General features: G+C 38.8%; 4 protein-coding genes across 5 annotated transcripts; all 4 read right to left on the minus strand.

The window, feature by feature from the left end:
• Nucleotides 1-25: 25 nt before the first annotated feature.
• On the minus strand, nucleotides 26-5583 carry LOC104592189 (uncharacterized). The gene is given in 3 exon segments (XM_088892062.1): nucleotides 26-1323; nucleotides 2670-3257; nucleotides 3259-5583. Coding segments are annotated over 3 exon segments (1680 nt in total). The 5' UTR covers nucleotides 3454-5583; the 3' UTR covers nucleotides 26-426.
• A 1503-nt stretch (nucleotides 5584-7086) lies between these two features.
• LOC104597567 (uncharacterized) lies at nucleotides 7087-10171 on the minus strand. 2 transcript variants are annotated; one of them, XM_010259184.3, is made up of 2 exons: nucleotides 9107-10171; nucleotides 7087-8905 (listed from the first exon to the last, which is right to left on the minus strand). In XM_010259184.3, exons 1-2 carry the CDS (start codon nucleotides 9224-9226, stop codon nucleotides 7340-7342), a joined length of 1686 nt encoding a protein of 561 aa, XP_010257486.1. In that variant the 5' UTR covers nucleotides 9227-10171; the 3' UTR covers nucleotides 7087-7339. The 2 variants fall into 2 exon arrangements, with proteins under 2 accessions (XP_010257486.1, XP_010257488.1); XM_010259186.2 differs by having other exon boundaries at nucleotides 7087-8861; nucleotides 9107-9237.
• A 2388-nt stretch (nucleotides 10172-12559) lies between these two features.
• LOC104597566 (peroxidase A2-like) lies at nucleotides 12560-15401 on the minus strand. The gene is made up of 4 exons (XM_010259183.3): nucleotides 14990-15401; nucleotides 14589-14780; nucleotides 13488-13653; nucleotides 12560-13251 (listed from the first exon to the last, which is right to left on the minus strand). Exons 1-4 carry the CDS (start codon nucleotides 15197-15199, stop codon nucleotides 12833-12835), a joined length of 987 nt encoding a protein of 328 aa, XP_010257485.1. The 5' UTR covers nucleotides 15200-15401; the 3' UTR covers nucleotides 12560-12832.
• Nucleotides 15402-18720: 3319 nt separating this feature from the next.
• On the minus strand, nucleotides 18721-20397 carry LOC104597565 (peroxidase 15-like). Its single transcript, XM_010259182.2, has 4 exons — nucleotides 20100-20397; nucleotides 19778-19969; nucleotides 19478-19643; nucleotides 18721-19367 (listed from the first exon to the last, which is right to left on the minus strand). Exons 1-4 carry the CDS (start codon nucleotides 20310-20312, stop codon nucleotides 18973-18975), a joined length of 966 nt encoding a protein of 321 aa, XP_010257484.1. The 5' UTR covers nucleotides 20313-20397; the 3' UTR covers nucleotides 18721-18972.
• Nucleotides 20398-21571: the final 1174 nt, after the last annotated feature.

The following is a 21571-nucleotide window of genomic DNA, read 5'->3' on the forward strand; positions in this document are numbered from 1 at the left end:
AACCATTTCCAGCAACAACAGATGATATTTGAAAGATAGTTGAAGATGGGATAAATATTTTCCATTAACAGTATAGCATTTTCATCTGTTACATACAGAATTTGACATTTTCTTTGTCTGCCCATAGCATATCAACATTTGTGTACATGCATCATGAAAGAATACATAGTGGACTACAAGTTGGCTTGCACTGCTATCAAAACCAAGTTTTGTGTGATTCTGCAAGATTGATGAGAAGATGCAATGCCCTTGCTACTATCTACAACTGGTGAGTAGAAAATGACCCTTTTCCTTTGCAGTTTCTTAGGAGTAGATGCAGCTGCTGCAACATCAAAAGTTGTCACTCCAATGGAAAATCAATGAAATACCACAGCACTGTCATATCTATAAACAAATCAATAAACACAGGCCATCCGTTGCCACGTCTTAGTTCAGGAAGGCCACTCTATATGAATTTACATTCTGTGGACGTATCCTGAGCTGAATAAGTGACTGTTTCTTGCATCTCATAGGTGCTTTTGCCCCAAATTTACATGTATGCATAAGATACATGGATTTGGTAGCAGTCCAGAGGCTTTCTGATGAGACTTCTGTGTCTCTCAACACCATCCGGCTTCTTCTGATGGTAGCAGCAGATCCATGTTGGTCATTCATAACTACTCCTGGTATCTGTAACACATTGGGATAAGCACTCAGATTTTGCTTTTGATAAATCTTCTCCATACTCTCCACTGGTATCTCATCCCTCTTTGTATCCGATGTTTGGATCACTTCCTGTTCTTTCATGGTATTCAGTACTCTAGTGGCCTCACTCACCAAACCAATGGCACGCCAAGCCTCTGCTACAAGTTGGATAGTGTTTTCCTCAGGCAAGACACCCACCTCTTCCATGGTTTGGAGCATCTCTTCTGCTTTCCATGGCTGTTTTGCTTCTCCATATCCCCATATCAGGGTATCAAATGTCTTCAAATTGGGAGAAACACCAAATTCACACATCTTCTCAAAAACTCTCATTGCATATTCCATTTTGGATGCACTGCACCATCCACTGATTATAGTAGTAAAAATTACAACATTAGGGACTACATCTGATTCAACCATGGCTGTCAAGAGTGCCTCAGCCTTCTCAGGTTCTCGTGCACACACATAACCTTTTGCAATAATGCTGTATGCATGGGTATCAGGTTCAATACCAGCCTTCAACATGTCATCAAATATCTCCCTGCATCTATCCATGAGTCCTGCTGCACTCCATGCATTCATGATAGTGCTAAATGTTGTCACATCTGGTTTGACGCCAAATTCTTCCATCAATGTTAGAACCTGCCCAAATAATAACCATCATAACTCCTAGCAAAATTTAGTGGTTTGTGAGGAAAACACAGTTTCTGAAAACTCAATAACTTATAAATCCATAATAGCATGATCAAGTTGAAATTTAAAAAGTGGAAATTGGAAAAATTGATAAGAAGAATGAAAGAAAGAATTTAAAAGAAAAAATATTAATATATTGGAATGCAAATACAAACAGGTAATTTGCTTTATAACCTAGATATAGACACAAGTTGGTGCTCAATAACCCTTACAATATTTTAATTACAAGCAAACTGGTTATGGAAAAGACACACCGTTTAAAATTGATAAAGCCATGCTGGCTTTAAAGTCATTATCAGATTAAATCCTATAATAATCAAACAAATATCGTAGAACATATTCCAAATTGTTTGATTTGTAAAATAAAGACACCCAGATCAAGAGAATCAAGATCTATTGTGCTACATATTGAAAGTGATTCAGTGATGTTGGCGGGAGCTTTTAATAGGAAATGGTAATTGATCTTGGGTGTTAGTGGGATAGATAAGTAAAATCCAAGATATGTCCATAGAACAAGCATTTACAGGGAAGAGAACAAAATAGCAGACACACTTGCAAATATATGAGCAATGGAGCAAAGCAAAAGGATATTTCACACAGTAGGTGATCTTCTGTGTTTGGAAAGAGGGCATTATTCTACAGATAATGTGGGGTTTACTGACATAAGAGAATGGTAACAATGAAAGGTTCAGATCCATGTTCGCCAATGGTACACCAGTTGATTGATACAGTAGGAATAGGACAATGCATTTGAGAATTATGGTTATCATAATCCATTGGAGTAAGGCTACATGTCGCCCCCAATGGTTTTTTTTTTTTTTTTTTTTTGGGGGGGGGGGGAGAGTAGTGAAAGAAATACTTTGATACTTTGATGTATAGGGGTTGTAAGCTAAGGCCTAGTCCCCCTCACCAAGGTTGTAAACCCTTTTTTTTATGCATAAAATTTAATGATCCAACCAACCCAGAGCCCTAGGAATTCCAGTGTAAAAAAATAAAAAGATCTATTTCTATTGTGTAAACATCTGAATGTAAAGCATTGAATGTCAGGGTATGTCAAAACCTAGGGACTTGGGAACCTTTACCACTTAAAATAGTTAAGCTTTTGAACTAAGAACCATGTCAATGAGTCAAACGGAAAATCATAATGGCATCAATGAGTCTCTGGTGCATTATTCTAATGAGAACCTTCTGAATCTGGAAGTAATAAATAATGCATATCAAGGAACAATATAGAACTAAATGACAAATATCACAATCAATTAAAAAATGACAAATAATTGCATATCAAAACTCACCTCATCCACGCCATCTGTGTCTGTGGTATCTAGGAAACCTTTGATCAGTGAGTTGAAAACAACAAGATTTGGATGTATTCCAAGATCCTTCATCCTGTAAACAAATCTCAAAGCATCCTTCATATTACCCTCTTTACAATACCCATTTATAATGATACCACAAGTTCGTTCATTGGGCTGCACCTTGTTATTCTGCATCTCCAATATCATCCTTTCAGCCATCTTAGTGTCCCCATTCTGAGCATAAGCTCTTGCCAGTGTGTTATATGTGACAACATCAGGTTGCAAACCAGATGCCACCATCTTATACACCATATTCCATGCTTCTTTAAAGTTGTTCTTGTTACACCAAGCTCTAACAAGGATATTATATGTTCTGTGGTTGGGTTTTAAATTTTCCTCCCGGGACATTAGATCTAGTAGTTTCAACAACTCTTCAGGCCTACCTGCAATTCCATATCCTTTGATCAAGGTGTTGAAAGTGCTTGTTGTAGGTTTAGATTTGCTCCCTTTCATCTTCCAAAAGGTTTTCATGGCTTCCTCAAAATTTCTAGATTCTGAGAAAGCATTGATAATGGCATTAAAAAAAAATTGAATCAGGTTTCATCCCACTCTCTTCCACTTTAGAGATGAGTGAAGGGATTGACTTGAAGCGCTTCAGCATGGTCAAGGCAGTTAAGAGAGTTGTGTATGTTATCAAGGATGGCCTGTGGCCCTCTTCTATTAAGCCATAAAAAATGAATTGCACTTCATGGGGTTTCCCTCTTTCAATCAAAATGTTCATTAGTTTTGTTTTTGAGCGAACTGTTTGGCAGCTACCTTTGCTCAAGCACACAAAGCAGTGGGATTGAATTTGGGAACCAAGGGAACTTGAAATTGGACGTAGGTGACTCTTCTCACTTGAATGTGGTTCCTGTCAAATTGAAGAACCATCAAAATTTGACCCCTAAAACAATGTATGCAATTTTCATTGATTAACTATAACTATGACATAATTTATCAAAAAAACTATAACTATGACATAGACACATATTTGAACTCAGAAACAACTAGGAATCTGTTCAAATTTCCAATTCTGAGTTAGCCATTGTGATGAAAGGTCTGCTCTGTTTACTTTTCAAGGGATAGACCTTCTAGCCCCTCTTGGACATCCCCGCCTTCTGGATCCATAAAACTGAATTTTGAAGGCTGTAGCGTGGGGAATCCAGGGCCTTCTAGAATTGGGGATGTGTTCAGGAATGAGGAGGGGATTATTTTAGCTTTGTTTTCAGGCCCTATTGGAGAAGGAGACTCATTTAGAGCTAAGATCTTTGCGGCTCTGGAAGGTATCCAAAAAGCTAGGGACCTGAGCATCAGGAGTTTGATCCTTGAAGGTGATTCAGAGGTGGTGATTAGATGGCTAAAGGAAGATAACAGCAGCTTGTGGAGGTTTAGCAATGAAAGGAAGAAATTTAAATGGCTTACTAGGGGTATTGAGGTGAAGTACAACTGGGTGAAAAGAAATGCCAACTCACTTTCTAATGGTCTAGCCAAACAAGGGGCGAATAGGGATTCTTTATTTTGGGCTAATTTCTAAGTCTTTTCTTGTATTCTAATGGTGGGGAGCTAAGTCATTTTATCTCCCCCTTTCTTGTACTTAAATTTCACTTCTTTAATAAAAGTTTTCAGTTACTGATCAAAACAAAAGATAAGTTCCACCATTGGACTAAGGTAAACATTGGTGGATTTGGTTATCAGGGCTGACCCAATATAGTTGACTAGCTGATGTTCTTGTTGAACAACAAGTGTTTCTACACTTGAACTGGAAATTAGTATAAAATGATGGAAAAATAACCACTTTTCATAAAAATCCATATTTGAGTTCCATATTAATCATGGTTTAAGGTTTTATTCAGAAAATCATTTTCTATTTTAATTCCAGTATATATATATATAAACGTGGAGACATGACACAGGGCACTCCACGAGACCATTTTTCCCTTCCCTATATTGCATCTCCAAAATCCAGCTTTTGTAAATTTCCCTTCTTTTTCTTTTTTTTTTCTTTCCATTTGTTTAAGAGGGAGACAAAAGAGAGTTGAAAGAGGTAGACTGTCCACCGTTGTTTGTTCTAACCAACAACAAACCAGGGGGAAAAATGGCCTCATAGGTTCAAAACTGCTGGAATGCTAACGGAAGGAGCTAAGTGTTGGAATCTGAAAGTAAAGGCTAGCTCTCTATGGTACAAGGTAGTTCTCTGTATTTTACCCTTAGTTTTTATACAAGCAACTTTCATACAATTCCACAAGTTGGCCAAAAAGAAATTGGCTGTTTGGGCCAACCCATATCATATGAGTAATACTTCAAAATTAAACAAAAACCATATAAACTATTCTGCTTGGTATTGAAGAATCACACACCAGAAGAAAATGCTAATTCTTTGATTCAAGTTGTTGCAATGGCCATTGATTTCAAATACAGAAGTGTATAGAGGAAACGGAGGCATGGTGAAAATAGAAGGAAAGGTATTCTAAGATTTTGTACATTATAAAAAATCACACAAGTAACAAGAAGACACATGATGAGAAGGGGCAGTATATGTAGCTGTATAATTCCAGAACAATAAGACACCACCAAAAACGAGAAAGTAATAATTTAATACAGAAAATTTCCTTCAGTAATCTAAAAAACACAAAAAGGGAAAGGCGGATCAGATATCATGAACACAATTACATAAAAATGTAATTAGATAAACCAACTAGCCAGCTTAGAAGCCATACCTAAATATACTTTATGAAGTGCTTGAATATGATGAGTTCCCAAAAATGGAAAAGTTAAAAGAGCATTTCCAGGGATTAAGAAGCAAAAGTAAAATGCATGTGGAAACACAAATTTCCATTCTAAATAGAAAAAAACAGCTGGACAAAAGGTTCATACTGTCCTAAAATAATAAACAAAAAGCTAAAACTTTTTATAATCCTTTTATTGCTATGCTACACAGACTTGATGTGGGTATTGGGTCTCAGGTGAGGTTATGTGTCGAAGAGTCAGATTCATTTGACCTCAAAACCTTTGGGTACAGGGAGTCAGCTATGTTCACTCAAGCTTTCATCAAGTAGCTTTTGTTGGGTGTTCTCTAACTAAGTGGGTATATACACAATCTGTCAAATTCTCACATTGAACAAACAGACACCGACTTGGTGGATCCGAGACACATTCCATGCTTATACCAATGTCATATTCTAACACAGGTACTTGAGGTAAAATCAAGGACCTGGGTATCACTGATTAAATGACATGATTTCTAGTGTAAATGAAAAGAGGGAGATATTTGCAAATAGATTATATTTATTCAGCTAAATAATTGATGAAAATTGTACTTGGGGGTGGGGGGACCTCCATGTGGACAAAAGGTGGCCAATATAATTCCAGAATCAAAATAAATACATAATTATGTTCATAAATAGTATTGGCTAGACTTCATTGTTTCAGACATAAAACAAGATAGTAACACATGAAAACGCTGATGATGGCAATGGTGCTGGTGGCAACAATGAAAATAATAGAGTTACATGCAATATGGGTTTGATATAATACAAGATGTGGCAATGGCAAAAAAGGAAAGAAAAAAAAGGAAAGGTCAAAACAAACAAACTAGAGCAGATTGCTACGATTTAAAATCCATAAAATGTTACATACAAATGTAATTAGGTCTCTAAACCAACGTAACAATTCAATACATCAGAAAAACCATGCTGATAGCGAACCCAAATCCTCAAACGACTGTTGTTTATATTGGGTTTTATCTTTTCTTCTCCCTCCTTTTCCTGGTTTACACATTGGGTTTCATCTGACTGAACCAAACCTGACCCCGCCCAGTGCAAACGTGTATTAAATCTTGCAATTACCAGTAACATATACTCTTAAATCGATCAACACGACCAAAAACAGCATCAAAGGACTTAACTCCTAGCAAGTTTTCGCTTCTTTATTCGTCAACTTTTACACATTGAGTGTGTAAGGAACCAGAAGTAGGCAAAGGACAAAGAATCAGAAGTAAAAAAGTACAACAAACATAACAAACAGTAATTATGATAAACCAATCAAAACCCATACGGGATCCATTAACTGAATGCAACAAACATCCAATCTTATTCTCAATCTCGAAACTAAAAGCCAGGTAGGTGGAAACATACACGAAACCGAGAACCCCAACAAGCTAAATTATCGAAGTATCAAGCACTGAAGTACTTTGGAACACCAAAGCCAAGTGTATTATATCCTTTAAAAGAAAACACATATGGAAGTATAAATCTTGAAGATAAATATATAAAACTTACAGATAAATTTACATGTTACTAAAAGCAGACACGATATGCAAATGAACAATTCAAGCCCATAAAGAAGGGAAATGAATGTTGAAGCCATCATCCATAGAAAAGGAAATTTATACCCAGAAATGGTTAAGCAAATACATTGATTCGCAGCAGATGAAGAAAAAATAGAAAAGTGAGGGAAGGGAGATAAGGAAATGGGGAAAAAAGTAACTTCTGAGAACTGACAATTGAAGCCAAAACTCTTAACAGAATCTGGAACTTACACACAAATGCCCAAAAGACATTGTGACTAAATCTGGAAGGATACCAAAACTTTCAAGAAATATTGTGACAATAAGTAGATGTGGATAAATATCAGTTAAACATTCTTCTACTTGCAGGGAACTTTGCAATGTTCACATCTGGAGCCCTCGGGTAAGCAGCTCTTCCTCTGGAAGATGAGGCAGATAGGGTTCTCATCCAATCCATCTCTACAGCACCATCCGCAGCCTGGTTTCCTGATCGTGCTCCAGCGGCAATGTCTGAAAAGGAAACTCTAGCGTCGGGTGGTGGAGGCTGAGTAAAGAATGGAGGTCGTTGATTAAGGTGTGGAGGCGGCTGAGAAAAGTGTTGACAGTCAGTAAAGTCATATCGAACAAGATAATTAGAGTGTGGACACTGAATAAGGAATTTATAAGGAAGATTAAGGTCTGGATGACGCTGAACATAGTCTAGGGCATGGAAATTGAAGCTTGAAGGAATGTCTGGGGCAGGCTGATTGAAGTGCGAAGGATACCGAGCAAGGTATGGAGCTGACCGATTAAAGTGCTGAGAGCGCTGAGCATGGTGTAGAGCAGGCTGATCAAAATGTGGGGGCTGCTGAACAAGGTGTTGAGCACGCTGATTGAAGTGTGAATGATGCAGAATATGGTTCAAATATTCCTGAGCTATACTTGCAGTAGACGTAAAGTAATAATATTCAGTGTCTCTTTGTTCTTGAATTCTCAAAAACTGCATGTGAAGATAACGCAGGTTAACCTCTGCTTCAGTACTGGTAGAAGGATCACCCTGCGTGAAATCCATTGTAACCAGCTCTGTATTCTGCCACGAAAAGTGATATGGATATTCTCCCGTGCCTCTAATAATTCGAATAGGCATTGAACCAGGAGGAGCAATCATCGAAATGGTGGCAGAAAAATGATGTCCAGGCCACCCTCCCGTCATTTCAAAATCTCCATCGGACAATTCCTCAAACTCAAAGGTGGGGAATTCCCCAGGAACGTTCTGGCTGGTCCCCTCGCTACGACGTCCATGAGGCCTAGGAGGGATTATCAGCCTCGGCTCCGCTGCTGCATTCTCCTGCTCCTCCGTCGAATTGATTCCACGACCATAAATTGGTATGATGTCTGTATCTTCGACGTCTCCTTTGCAAACGGGACATTCATTGAAATCCGAGTGAATATACAGCCACCGATAAAGACATGGCCAACAGAACAAGTGGCCACAACGGGTGATTACTGGGTCCTTCGCCATGTCCATGCATATATTGCATTCGAAAAAGCTCCCGCCATCGCCAGTATTCTCGTTGTCGTGATCGTTGCCAATCTCCAATACGTGGGTTGTCGCATGACCGGCAGCATTGCCATTGACGTAGATGTCTCCTTCTCCCGCTGTTACATTGCGCTGCCTAGACTGCTGCAGTGACCCCTGGCCACCTACAACATCGCCAATCGCTTCTCCCACCGACAACTGACGCTCAGGATCGAACATAGTAGCTTCAATCCGCTCATGTGTTACAGGACACAGGTTTTCAGGTTCCGACGCCATCAATTGTGATAATGTTTGATCGTATTCAGCATCGAAAGGTCCAACATTCAAATCAAGTTCCCTTATCCTCCTATTCTCCATTACTAAAAAGTAAGAATGAAATCCAAATCCAACCTAGAAGACGGCCAAGAACGCCAAACCACTCAAAATCGTCTTTCTTTTTGAAATATAAAACCAAACAAACTTAATTAAATTCCTAAAAAATACTAGAAAACGTAATCTACTGCAAATATCATGCTTAAAAGAAAAACGAATTAATCTAATGCTTAATTAAAACTAAAAACCAAAGAATGAAAGAACATCCAACTTCCGTACCCGAAAAAGAAAAGAAAGGATGCTCCCTCTCAATAGAGATAAGTTGAACGAATCCTGGAACTGGAAGAAACCCAGAAATCTAACAGGGAGACCTGTCTCAGCTCCGCCCAAGTGGTACATGGATTGGAAGCTGTATGGGGGTTAAATAAGCAGTCACTCTCCGACTGACTGAAATTTCCTATTCCGATCACGGCTTTTCTTCTCCTTAGTTCCCTTCCAATCTAAAATCCTTGCTTCATTATGACTCACCATTACCAAAATCTCTGGCCTTGCCCACCTGCTGCAGCCTTTCGCTGGCTGGCTTTAGGATTTAGGAAACTGCTTCCAAGTTTTTTGTATGAATCTTCCCGCACGATTTTGGTAGGTGCCAAACGGTAAATTAGCAACTTCCAAAAAAAGATTGCCTTCATTCTGACTCATCCAAGATAGTTTAACGTAGAGTTCCTATCCCTCCGATTGGAACAAATCGTTAAGAGAAGGACTCTCTCACTTCTGTGCCAATGGGCCATGGCCCACGGCCACCTAGTGTGTACGTTAGAAAACATCACACGGTCGTGATGAATGAAGTGAAGCATGTAGTTGGAGATCCATCTATAAAAAAAAAAAAAAAAAAAAAATCTGAGCCATTCAATGCAATTGCCAAGATCAATCTATTGAATCCATGGTCTGTTTGGTCTCCACGGAATCAATATAGAACTGTCAATGGGTCGGATTGGTCTCGGGACAGACTGTAGACAGTCCGACAGTCCCAAATAGGCCCTTTTTAGACGGTTACATATCTCAGATCGAGAAATCGGGTCTGACCCGATTATACTTGAGATCTATAATTACCGTGATGATAACAATTTAAAAGTATGTTTTGATAATATAACCTTAATCCGTTTTGGGCATTTATTTATTATTAACTGACTAGAACATACACTTATGAAATGCATAAATTAATTTATTATATATAATATTTACCCAAAATCGGTTGAATTTGAATAGAATTAAATATTCAATTATTTAATCAAATTTGAATTCAGTTTTCATTTTTCAATATATATATATATATATATATATATATATATAGATTTTGAAGATTTCAATTATGTTTCATTCATTCAAGAGATTAGTACAAATAGATACCAACCAGGCCAAATAAAGAACAAAAAAATAGAAATACATTCTCAAGAAGAACAAAAAACTAGATGGAACTAGGAGAATCAGAAGAACTTCTGCAATCAAATTTGAATTAGAATTGAAGTCGTGCTTGATTCGATCCAAATTTGCTTTGTTTACAGTTACACCCTGTTCGGGTCATGGCTGAGCTGGCCCTGCGAGACATGTGGCCACCTAGTTATCGCTCGGCCACGACGGCCTAGCTCGGGCACGTCGGCATAGCTTGGCCGAGCTACGCAATTATGGTGTCCCCCCATCTTCTCCTTTCAACCACGTCAACTATACATCACGTGGATGAGCACAACTATGGATAAAGAGGAATAAGGAAGATGACTCCACCGGGGAATGGGACTCTATCCCGAATACCTCAGCGTCTAACCTCATCCTGACAACCCCGGAAGTCCAATCCGAGCAGGACATAGATCTTCGGCTATAAAAGGGTACCCCATGCTCTAGGTAAGGGATCCCCAACTTCTAACACCCATACTACTAATTAGCTCGGACCAACATCCCTATAGCTCAGCCCGCCATCCATCACATCCTATTGACTTGAGTGTCGGAGTACCTACCCAGAGATAACTCCTCGGGCCTCTAACTCCTCCTTTCTTGGTTACAGGTCTTGAAGCGTGGCCTCGTCCTCGTAGCTCGGCCCCGCCTGTTAGCAAGAACTATCTGATTGCTCCCCTCAGTTCGTGCACAACCTTGGATTGAGCAACATCAAATTGGCACCGTTTGTGGAAATGACACAAAAAGCCTTCCCCGAAAATCTCGTTCCTTGCCGCACGATTAAGAAAAAGATTAAGATGCCTAAAAACCAGTCTGAACGATCAACTGGCCATTCCCCGTCTCAGGAGAACTGACACCATGACTCCCCGCACCAAGAAGTCCCACAACCTTCAACCACGGTAGATCAAGCGCAATTCCGAGTCATGCAAGAAAAGGTTGATAGGATCTTCGAACTCATGCAAGCACTAGGATTTGTTGCGCCACCCAATTGGGCTGTCCCCCCTCACACCCCAATGCGCACAAAGGACGATCCTCGGACCTCGGACCCCAAAGCGCGTTGGCCAAACATAAGGGGAGAGCGGTCTAAGCATTTGAGGCAGAACACGACCCGAAGGCCCGCCGCCACTACCCATTCCCGCGGACGGGACTACCGTAGCCAGACACACCAGTCAGCGCGCATCCTCGCCAAAGAAAGGCTCGGCAAAAGGACACCGCCCTTCGTGGTCTCCATCGCCAAGTCAAGTTCGGTCAAGGATCACCCCACACGACCCAAAAGGGAGGTCGTACACATTGCTAATTAGCCTGAACCAGCATCCCTATAGCTCAGTCTAGACATCCACCACCTCCTACTGACTTGAACGTCAGAGTACTTACTCGGGGGTAATTCCTCGGGCCTTTGACTTTTTTCTTGATCGTAGATCTTGAAGCGCGGCCTCATCCTTAGAGCTTGGCCCCAACCTGCCAACAAGGACTATCTGATCGCCTTCCTCGATTTGTGCACTACCTCAGATTGAGTAGCATCACACCCCTATTCACACATAATTTAACCTTTCACTCCAAAGTTATTTTGTTGAAATTGCAAAATATTTTGTAAAGCTTGCATTTCATTTAAAGTAAACAAAATTAAAATGAGTAGAGTTCAAGCTAAAAAAATTAGGAACAGCCTTTTTAAATTCTGAAAGATTTAATGTATTTCAAAGAGGAGTAATAATAAAATATACACAAATACATTCTAAAGAATAGGATTTTGGGACTAAATTATACCAATACCCTTTTGCTCTTTGAATAATTCGAGTATTCGACCAACTTTCCATTTTTGAAAAATTATATCGACTTTCATGTCAATATAGGGTTCCAATATAGGGCCCAACAGAGATCCCAATAGCCATTGCATTTTGTTTTTGGATTTTGAGGGGGGTAGGGGTTGGTCAATAGAATTTTGGTTCTCATTGATCAAGATACATAGCAATTGTTGGTTAGGTGACCGGTTCCATTTCCCCCCAAAACCGAATTTTCTCAAAAGATGTTGATTTTGGTAAGCAAACTGCTGAACTGGGCGGTTAACCGTTCAAATGATTTTGACCGTTTTTTATTTTTTTGTCAGAATAGGCCGACCATTTGACCCGATAACCGGACCCCTGACCGTTTCAGTCTCCGGGTCAATTTTACAAACCATGTACTTAACATTTAAATGGGATAAAATTGTCTTTTTTAATAATAGCTTTTTATAGCTAAAATAATCATTTCTTATATACCAGAGAAATAAAAGAGCATGAATAAATCCACTTACCTGAATTAATTGAATACAAACATTTCATTCAAACATTCCAGGTAGCAATGCCAATATCAAACACCACACAATACACTTGTTCAATGCTTAATCAGCCTAATTACCAACCAAAGAAGTTTGATATCAAAGCATGGTGTTTTGATATAAAATGCCAACTATCTCTCTAAACATTTGAGCCTGATGAAATTACAAAATATGATACCAAGCAAAACCTTAATAAACTAACCTAGTAAGCTTGTCCAAAACCAAACAAGTATAAAGCTAGCTAGCTAGCCTCCATTAACCTTTTTGCAATCCGATCGAATCTGACCGCTGGAGCCTGTTAATGGGCTAATATTACCCATATTTATCATGGATTGGGCAAAGCTTTGAAAGAATGCAGTCTGGTTAGCGCTGAAGTTGTTAACAATGGAGATGGTGGCAGCTCCACTGGTAGAAAGCAACTCTTGATCCGATAGAAGAAGGCCTTGGTTGTTTTCAAGGTTGGAGAAGTAGTTGTTGTCGAAAGTGTCGGGCGTTGTGGGATCCAGATTGGCCAATGTTGTGCTACTCCCATTTTGAGGACAGGTCTGTTGGAGTGTAGCCAAGTAGGAAGAATTTAGTGTTGGGTCCGGGTTACCGCTGCCGCTGAAGTTGTATAGACGACTGCTGAAGGTCCGACATTGAGCACGTCCAAATGTGTGGGCACCTACACAACCTCCGTCATTGGTTATTTTTCCCCTACTTTACTATTTTTTTTTTTTTGTAATTCTTTGATTAGTAGGAATTTCAACGGGGTGGGTCGCCAATTCCTGATAGGAATCCGAATTAAAATTATTTTTAAAAATAGATTTACTTAAAACAAGTGAAATTTTTTAAATGGCAACATATAACTGCAAATTCATATATAGAAATTAATATATAGATAGATAGATATAAACATACCAGATAAAGCGACAAGATCAGTGGTGTCGAGGCCCACAGCTGAAAACTTAGCTGTAATTTCCGTTAAGTTTTCGAAAGGCGATGGAATGGAGGTGTTGGCTCCAGCTTGGTTGGCTGTTGTGCTATCTCTCCTCCCTAATAGCACATTCCATGATGGACCCCCTGCCTGCACCCATACAAATACTATCTATATTAATGGAGTTAAACATTAGACCGGACTTTGGGTTCGGCTTATGAACATGCATCTTGCACTGTTTCGGGTTTGGTTTAGATTTGGAACTGAATTCATTTAGATTTTAGCAAAAGCTCAACCCAAGGCCAGCCATGCACAAAGTATAAATAACCACTATGTTCACACCTGTCCCTCAATTACCTCCCACCTATTATATAGAAACACATTTTTGAGACAGAAGTTAGCAAGATGATTATGTGAATAAGTGACAATGGTACTTTCTTTTAATATTAAATTAGAAATGATTTTTTTTATGTAACTTCTCTTTAGGTTTTTTGTCTTTCCCTTTTCCTTCAAAGTTCAAACCAAACATTCTCGATTTCGGCTCAACAGCCTTTACAGCCTTGCATTGAATATCTCCATACACATATGCTTTATTTCATGACAAATATTCCCAAATCAAAAGGTTGCAAGAGGCTCTTCGAACTGTGTGAGCACTCTGGCTTGTCACTGACCGACGCCGAACTCCTTTTTCTAATGCTCGACGGGAGGAAATTGAAACCACATATGATCAGAAAAATTGGAAATTCTCACTTCATCACTGGGTTCTCGTATATAAAATTAACAATACACTGGGTTCAGTGTATGTTTTTTTTTTCTTTAATTTTCGAAAATTTCAAATTTCCAACATCTTAAAACCCGCATACATAGTTAAGAAAAATGGAGGACAACATGACCCGGTCCAACTTGGTAAAATTGGTTAATCTCAGTTAGATTCAGACCAAGTCTTGGTTGATTTTATTACTTTAGAGACCTGTTTCTGGTTAACCATGACATAACTCGGCGATTCAACCGAGTCGGGACCTGATGATTCTCCAATCATGTCTGAAATTTGAAACATGAATACAAGAGGAAGGGAGCAAGCATACCAAAGATACAGAAGCTTCTGCTGCAAGGGCGAGAATATCTGCACAGGAGACAACGCCAGGGCAAGAATTCTCTAAAGCAGTCTTGATGTCGTCGACAACATCGAATCCCCTTGTTGAGTTCGCATTGGGTGCAGCATCTTTCTCGCTCTGAATACTGCCGCTGTTGTCCAACAGTATCGACCCATCGCATCCCTATATATATATATATATATATATATATATATATATATATATATCCAGGAACGTAACAAGAAACAAACAAATGGGATGGGTTTCATCAGCTTTAATTAATTTACAACACAAATTAGCAGGCGGCAGGCGGTAAATATATTTGCCACCTGGCAACCTTTAATTTCTCGGCTAGCAAGCTAGCATGAGCAAAGTAATTCAAATTAACTTACATTAACAAAACAATCATGGAAATGAAGTCGAATGAGGCTAGCACCGTTTCGAGCATCAGACTGTAAAGCCTGCTGGATGACTCCACGCACAATGCTCGACACATTCGGGCAGGAGATAGAATAGAATGTTGCATTCAACTGAGCACTCGACCTCTCCAACAAGAATAATAATACCACGAGAAGAGCTGCCACCCTTAACTGAGAAGACATAATTCTGTTTTTCTAGCTCTCCCTCCGGTCAGTAACAAATAAACCTGGATCTCTATTTCATTAAGCTGCTTTTCTGAGGCCAGGAACTACCTTTTTATAGAGACATATAGTCCATACTTGATGTTCTACTTATTCACAACTATTTAGCAACTGGGGGATTTTTTTTTTCATTAACAAGAAGGAATCCAACTAAAGAACTTATGACCGTAGAGTTAGTCAGAAAGGAAGGAATATATTGTTAATGGGAGTAAGTAACCTACTTTAATTTAATAGTGAAGTGGAGGGGTCTCTCCAGTCTGCGTCAATTGAATTTGAAGCTTATGGTTTATAGACAACATTTCCTTACTGCTTAAAAGGTCTTACATGCGTACAGAGTCAAGATTCCAGTACTCCAGCGATGATATAAAAGACTTGTTACCTAATTGCTTTATCACTAGTTTGGACGCGTTTTTGAGTAATTGGCTAGCAAAAAGTACGTGTCTTTGTAGTTTTGTTTAACGTGATTTTCGAAGAAGATGTAGAGTAAGATGGATGAACGAGTTCATGTATTTGACTCGTTCCTCGTCTGTTTCTCCTCCGCAATCAGAGGAAGTTTCCTTTGGCTTTGAGGTTGTTTGTCTCTTCTTTAGTGATATTTGGTCACATTTCAACCTTTCTAGAACACCAGTCACATCTTCCAATAATGATCGATGCATGTCAATTGATTAAGATTTATGAACGAAGACAGTGGTTCCATGTTATATAAAGTTGAAAATTATTTCGACGGGCGTAAGATTTAAGATCCTGTTGGTCAGATTTTTACAGGTTAATTTATCAATCTTGGATTGCTTGAGCAATTGGGTCTTAATTTAAATTGTTGGGGTGGGGGTAGAGCCAGCTCAAGTAACTATGTTCTTAAACAACAACAGGTGATTAATCAAATTAGGATTCTTCTCTAAGAATAAAGAATAAAATCAGGATTAAATTCCAATCTTTAGGATGCTTCTTGATGTAACAAAAGGAGCAAATTGATTAAATAGGAAGAACAATGAGTCAGGGAAAAGCCATCTTTCTACCTAACAATATTTGCTCTCTTGTCTTGTAAGCTCAATAGAATTTATTCCCGACTGGCCGACTCCGATCTTTTGAAAGAGATCTATACCCCCAAGACTTGCCTCTTTCCTTTCGGGAGTATGCATGCTTTAATTTTCATTTATTTAAAATCGAAGGCAAAAGGATACAAATTACTTGATCGAAACGTGAAACTGCATCGAAATTACAATGCATGTTGGAGTTGTGAATACACAAGTAACCAAATTTTCACTTAAAATCCAAGGACATTTATTATTTAATAGGATTAGGGGTCTGGAATTGGAATTGGAATTGAAATTCCATTTTCATTTCCCTATTTGAGAGAATGGCCCTTGCCTCCTTTCCCTTGGAAATAACCGAATAAGATCCCATTTTTTTTTTATTCCACTTTTGACTCCCATTTTCATCTGAACCAAACAATTTATAAGAATAGATAATTTCAATTCCAATTCTAGAAATAAATCTAATCGAACTAATTTTTTTCTTTTTTTTTGGGTTTTTACTGTTCAATCCATTTTCACAAATCTTAGTTCCACCTGATTATAATTAGGGTAGATGTCAATTCTGAATTGATGCCATTATATGGGCTAAGTATTTGAAATTTTGAATTGCACCTCAAAATTGTTATAGGTTGACTGCAGTTTACTTGTCCCATTTTCTTCTTCTTCTTCTTCATCTTCCAAAACGTTTATGTCGGTGTGATAATTGTACATACGATTACGGTCGGTGCGGTTTTGACACATTGTATAGTCTATCATTACTCCGCATGGTGTATAATTACAACAGTAAGAGAGTATTTTGTTTTTCTTCATTTTAATTTTACCTTATTTTGTCTGTTCGTTTGCGGTGCGGATGAAACAAAATAAAGCCTGAATCGAAACAAAGTATACGGCAAAACCAAAAATTGGCTGTCTAAGTTTCATTCTTCACATTCACATTTTTGCACTTTCATGTATTTGTACTTGTGCGATTAAAATTGCATCGGAATCAAAGTGTCAGCTCCTGCCTACTTGGTGGAGCTTTTCGTCTTTTTTTCATTTGGTTGTCGTTGCTGTTGAGGATGGGCCAAGGGTAAATAGGTAAATATGTTTTCTTTAGTCGAGGATTGATGTGTCTGACCTGTGGAGCAGAAAGCATATTAGAGGCTTTGGGTGTTATCCCAGAGGTGAAGATTCTGACGATCAAGTTAGTTAAGCATGCAAAGAGGGTTAAAGGAAGCCTGAGGAGAGAGCTCAGACAAAATCACCGGAGAACTAAAGAGTTTAAGAGCAAATCAAGATATCTTACCAATGAAGGGATACTCCTATTTATACATGAGCTTGCCTGAGAGTTGGTTGGAGGTTATATTAGCAGCGGACGACCAAGATTGCATCCAGCCGATGCCATGTGGCACCATTCTGACCCTGCCACATGTGCCTACATCAGTTGAGAAAATATCTAATTGTGATAGTCCCAAAAAGATGTAAGAAGCTCGTTTTGAGCTATGTTTAGGAAATTCCAAGTGAAAAGTTTCACCTTTGTGCCAAAAAACACGCTTTAACCAAAGCGTCTTCAAGCGGCTACGATCTTACTACAAAATCTTACATCATTTTTTGATTGTCAAGTCTGTCAAAAATTCTACTAAAAAATACTTACGAAATGGCACCTTAGGCTCCAAGTTTTGACAATGAAGGTGTTAATTTCCATCTGCTACCGATCCAACGGACGCTATATTCTTAGATTTGTATAGAGGGTTTGAGGTCCATGACACAACATCGTGCGTTACCGAAGGTCACTGGTGGATTTCTTACTAAGCATCTAAACCCCATTTTCACTTGTACCTAGAGTCTTTGACATATTAATGGATTTACATAAGCTCCGATGTTTTGCATCAAAAGATTCAGAACTAAGCACAAAGCCCAAAGATACTGGGCTCTTCCTAATTTCTAAGGTCAACTTATTTTATGGCGTCTCGTCTTCGCCACTCCTTGATGAAAGGTTTAATTCTAAACAAGTTAGCAACAAAGCAAAGTTTGGCCATTGACAGGACCAGCGGGCCTGAAAGAAAGCTCATGAGTTGCAGTCTTATAAGGTTATTGATTGTTCAATGAAATATATATCAAGGTTTTTAGAATCGGATCGGATGAAAAACCGTTACGGGTCCGGTTCTCGGGTGAAACGGTTCCGACCATCTCATCTGAATGGATGCCCTGCTCTGACAAAAAATAAAAAAATTTAAAAAAATGCTAAAAATCGATATCCGGGACGATGGTTCAATGATTCAACTAATCAACTATTTGCGTTAGCAGATCACTGATCAAATCAACAACGGTCTTTAGTCAAAAATTTTGGGATAAAACAAAATCGGTCAAATAACAGATTCCCGGTTTTTCCAGTCCTATCGTACGTCCTGTCCGGTTATGAAAACACTGATATATACTACATAAATCTTACAGTGGAACACTTTTCTGGATGAATATGAGCTATGAAAACAGTCATGGAGGATTTAAAAACAAAATAAATAAAGTTCCAGTTGTACCAGCTTTTGATTTCTCATTTCTGGCTAATCTAATATATTTATCATCAATGGTAAAATCAAATCAAATTTCAGGGCTTTTTCAACTCAGGATAAAAGAATCAAAACAGACAATAACAACAATACTTCCACTAGGTATTACACTTTATTTTCTTTCATCTTAATGAATCTGGGATCCAACTTAATTTTAATTAACCCTCTTGCAATCTGAACGGATTTCTCCACTGCTCCCCGTCAATGGGCTTATGTTCCCCATTTTTATCATGGACTGAACGAAGCTATCAAAGAAGTCGCTCTGGCTACTTGCGAAGCGGTTAACAATGGCAACGGTGTTAGCCCCGGGAGTTGAGAACAGATCCTGATCAGTTTGGAGAAGACCACGGTTGTTCTGAAGGTTCGTGAAGTAGTTGTTATCGAAATCATCCGGACTTGAAGGGTCCATATCGGTTAATGTGTTGTCAGCGCCGCCGCATGTCTGACGAAGAGTTTCCAAGTAGTCGGCGTCCAGATTTGGGTCGGGGTTACTGGTGTTCAGGCGTTGTCTGAAAGTCCGGCACTGGGCTCGTCCGAATGTGTGAGCTCCTGAGAATATCATAACCAAAATTATATGATAAGCTTTATTTACTTATGGGTAGTGATATTAGATTATTCGACTTATTAGATAAATAAAATTTCTTTGGTTGGATCCTCACCGGATAATGCGACTAGATCAGTCGTGTCAAGGCCAACATTGGAGAACTTGGTTGTAATTCGGTCTAAGCTTTCGAAGGGAGATGGAAGAGAATCATTTGCTCCTTGTCGGTTTGCCGTCCTGCTGTCTCTTCTTCCAAGTAGAACATCCCAACTGGGGCCTCCAGACTGCATTAATATTAATGGGTTTTCAGTACTGATAAAGTCATATGTATGCACACATTAATGGGAAGACCAATTAAAGGCCAGAGAAGAAGCAGAAAGATATATATATATATATATATATATATATTCCAACTGACCAGAGAAACAGAGGCCTCCGCTGCAATTGCTAAAATATCTGCACAGGAAACGACGCCAGGGCAAACATTCTCCACAGCAGTCTTGATGTCATCGACAACTGGGAAGCCTCTAACAGAGTCATCATTGGGCCGGGCAGTTTTCTCGCTCTGGATGGTATCGCTGTCGTCTAGCAAAATCGATCCATCGCAGCCCTGAAACAAGATGCATGGGTTCTCAATCCTATACTTTGTCATAGCTAGGCAATGGAAATAAACAACAAAGTAGTAAACTGCATGTATATAATTGAGGAAATGACTCAAGCAACTAGAGTACGTAGTTTACGTCGACAAAGCAATCGTGGAAGTGAAGACGAATAAGGCTGGCAGCTATTCGAACATCAGATCGTAGTTCTTGCTGGATGACATTACGTACGATGGTAGACACGTTAGGACAAGTGCTAGAATAAAATGTGGCGCTCAACTGAGCGTCTGTTCCTGCAAACATCAAAGCCAGAAAGAGAGCTGCCATTGCCGCCATTGAAAACTGAGAAGACATATTTCTTTGTTTCGATCTTCCTGTTGAATGGGATGCGTTTTCCAGTGCAACCTTCACCCTTTTTATAGAGATGGAGCACAGGGAGCTATGACCAGGTAGAGCCTTTGGAGGTCAGCAAACTTCGCTGCGTTTACTTTTCTTTTAAGTTGACAATTAATAACTCTCAGTTCAGTTGGAATAATTCTTCCCTGTGGAACTCTCGCTTTCTCTGTATACATCAACTTATCGATTGATTGTCTCTAAATGGGGTTAATTAATCGTAATGGCCATGACCATTACCTCACTCACAAAAACGTCTTACATGCGATTCCCTTGTTAATTAGGTCAATTATCTTTAAGTCTGAAGCTACAATCTTTGACTTATAATTCCATGAAACGATCGATGAACAACGACGTAGATATCTATCATATTGAAAGAACTATAAACCCAAGTTTGCAGATTCAACGGGAAAAAAAAAGTGTCCAACTTCGTAGGAATAATATTGTCCAAATAACGCGGTCTCGTAATTAACTCATATAATTATATGTTCTTGGCTTCTCGATTTGATGGATAGGTGGGGTATTGATGACTGAGAACTTGTTGATTTGTCGATAAACCTCAGTCAGAGAAGAAAAAAATAAGGGCTTGGACGAAGTCTGTAAGTAATAGTTGACTGGCTCCATGAGAGTTGAGATTTGAGAACCCACCTGGAAACTCCATGCCACTTTTGAAATTAAGCAATCTGGTTGTGGCCCAAATATGTAAACGGAAGATCTGGACGGAATCTCTTCTTTGCATTTAATGGTTTGATCTAGATCGTTTCACTTTTTTTTTGTTAAACAAAATTAATTCGACCATTCGTGCCTTCATGCATGGCCATGATGGAACCGAGCTCGACCACATAATTTGAATAGGTCTGATCCAAGCAACCCATTATAATTAACAACACAGCTAGCTGGTTGGCTCTGGCTCGTTCGGCTCAGCTATTGTCAATATAAATTAATATATTAGGATTCAAATTTGAATTTGTGATCATATGGCGTGAACATTTGCCTTCTTCAGTTCTTCTCATAAAAATTTAATTATTTTATTTTGAACTAATAATTTACAGTATATTTGATCATATTGACCACTCTCTGGTGTGAACGTTATTGACCCAACGTTGATTCTATAACCCATGGCATGCAGCTGGATTTTCTGAATACAAGTTGAAAATTACAATTAAGTATGTTTGGAAAAAAAAAAAAGAGAAAATGCTTTTTGGTTTGTTTGAATGCCT

The sequence above is a fragment of the Nelumbo nucifera genome, chromosome 7 (genome assembly GCF_055504915.1).
Source record: "Nelumbo nucifera cultivar China Antique chromosome 7, China Antique-T2T, whole genome shotgun sequence".
Classification (NCBI taxonomy): Eukaryota; Viridiplantae; Streptophyta; class Magnoliopsida; order Proteales; family Nelumbonaceae; genus Nelumbo; species Nelumbo nucifera.

Bases quoted from the DNA above. Each gene is read 5' to 3' on its own strand.
- LOC104597567 (XM_010259184.3), bottom strand. From the start codon at position 9,226: ATGTACCACTTGGGCGGAGCTGAGACAGGTCTCCCTGTTAGATTTCTG. The intron at 8,906-9,106 runs GTACGGAAGTTG...GCCGTCTTCTAG, and splicing joins TCCTTTCTTTTCTTTTTCGG to GTTGGATTTGGATTTCATTC.
- LOC104597566 (XM_010259183.3), bottom strand. From the start codon at position 15,199: ATGTCTTCTCAGTTAAGGGTGGCAGCTCTTCTCGTGGTATTATTATTC. The intron at 14,781-14,989 runs GTAAGTTAATTT...ATATATATATAG, and splicing joins TCCATGATTGTTTTGTTAAT to GGATGCGATGGGTCGATACT. The intron at 13,654-14,588 runs GTATGCTTGCTC...GTATGGGTGCAG, and splicing joins CAGAAGCTTCTGTATCTTTG to GCAGGGGGTCCATCATGGAA.
- LOC104597565 (XM_010259182.2), bottom strand. From the start codon at position 20,312: ATGTCTTCTCAGTTTTCAATGGCGGCAATGGCAGCTCTCTTTCTGGCT. The intron at 19,644-19,777 runs GTCAGTTGGAAT...ATATTAATGCAG, and splicing joins CGGAGGCCTCTGTTTCTCTG to TCTGGAGGCCCCAGTTGGGA. The intron at 19,368-19,477 runs GTGAGGATCCAA...TGATATTCTCAG, and splicing joins TGATCTAGTCGCATTATCCG to GAGCTCACACATTCGGACGA.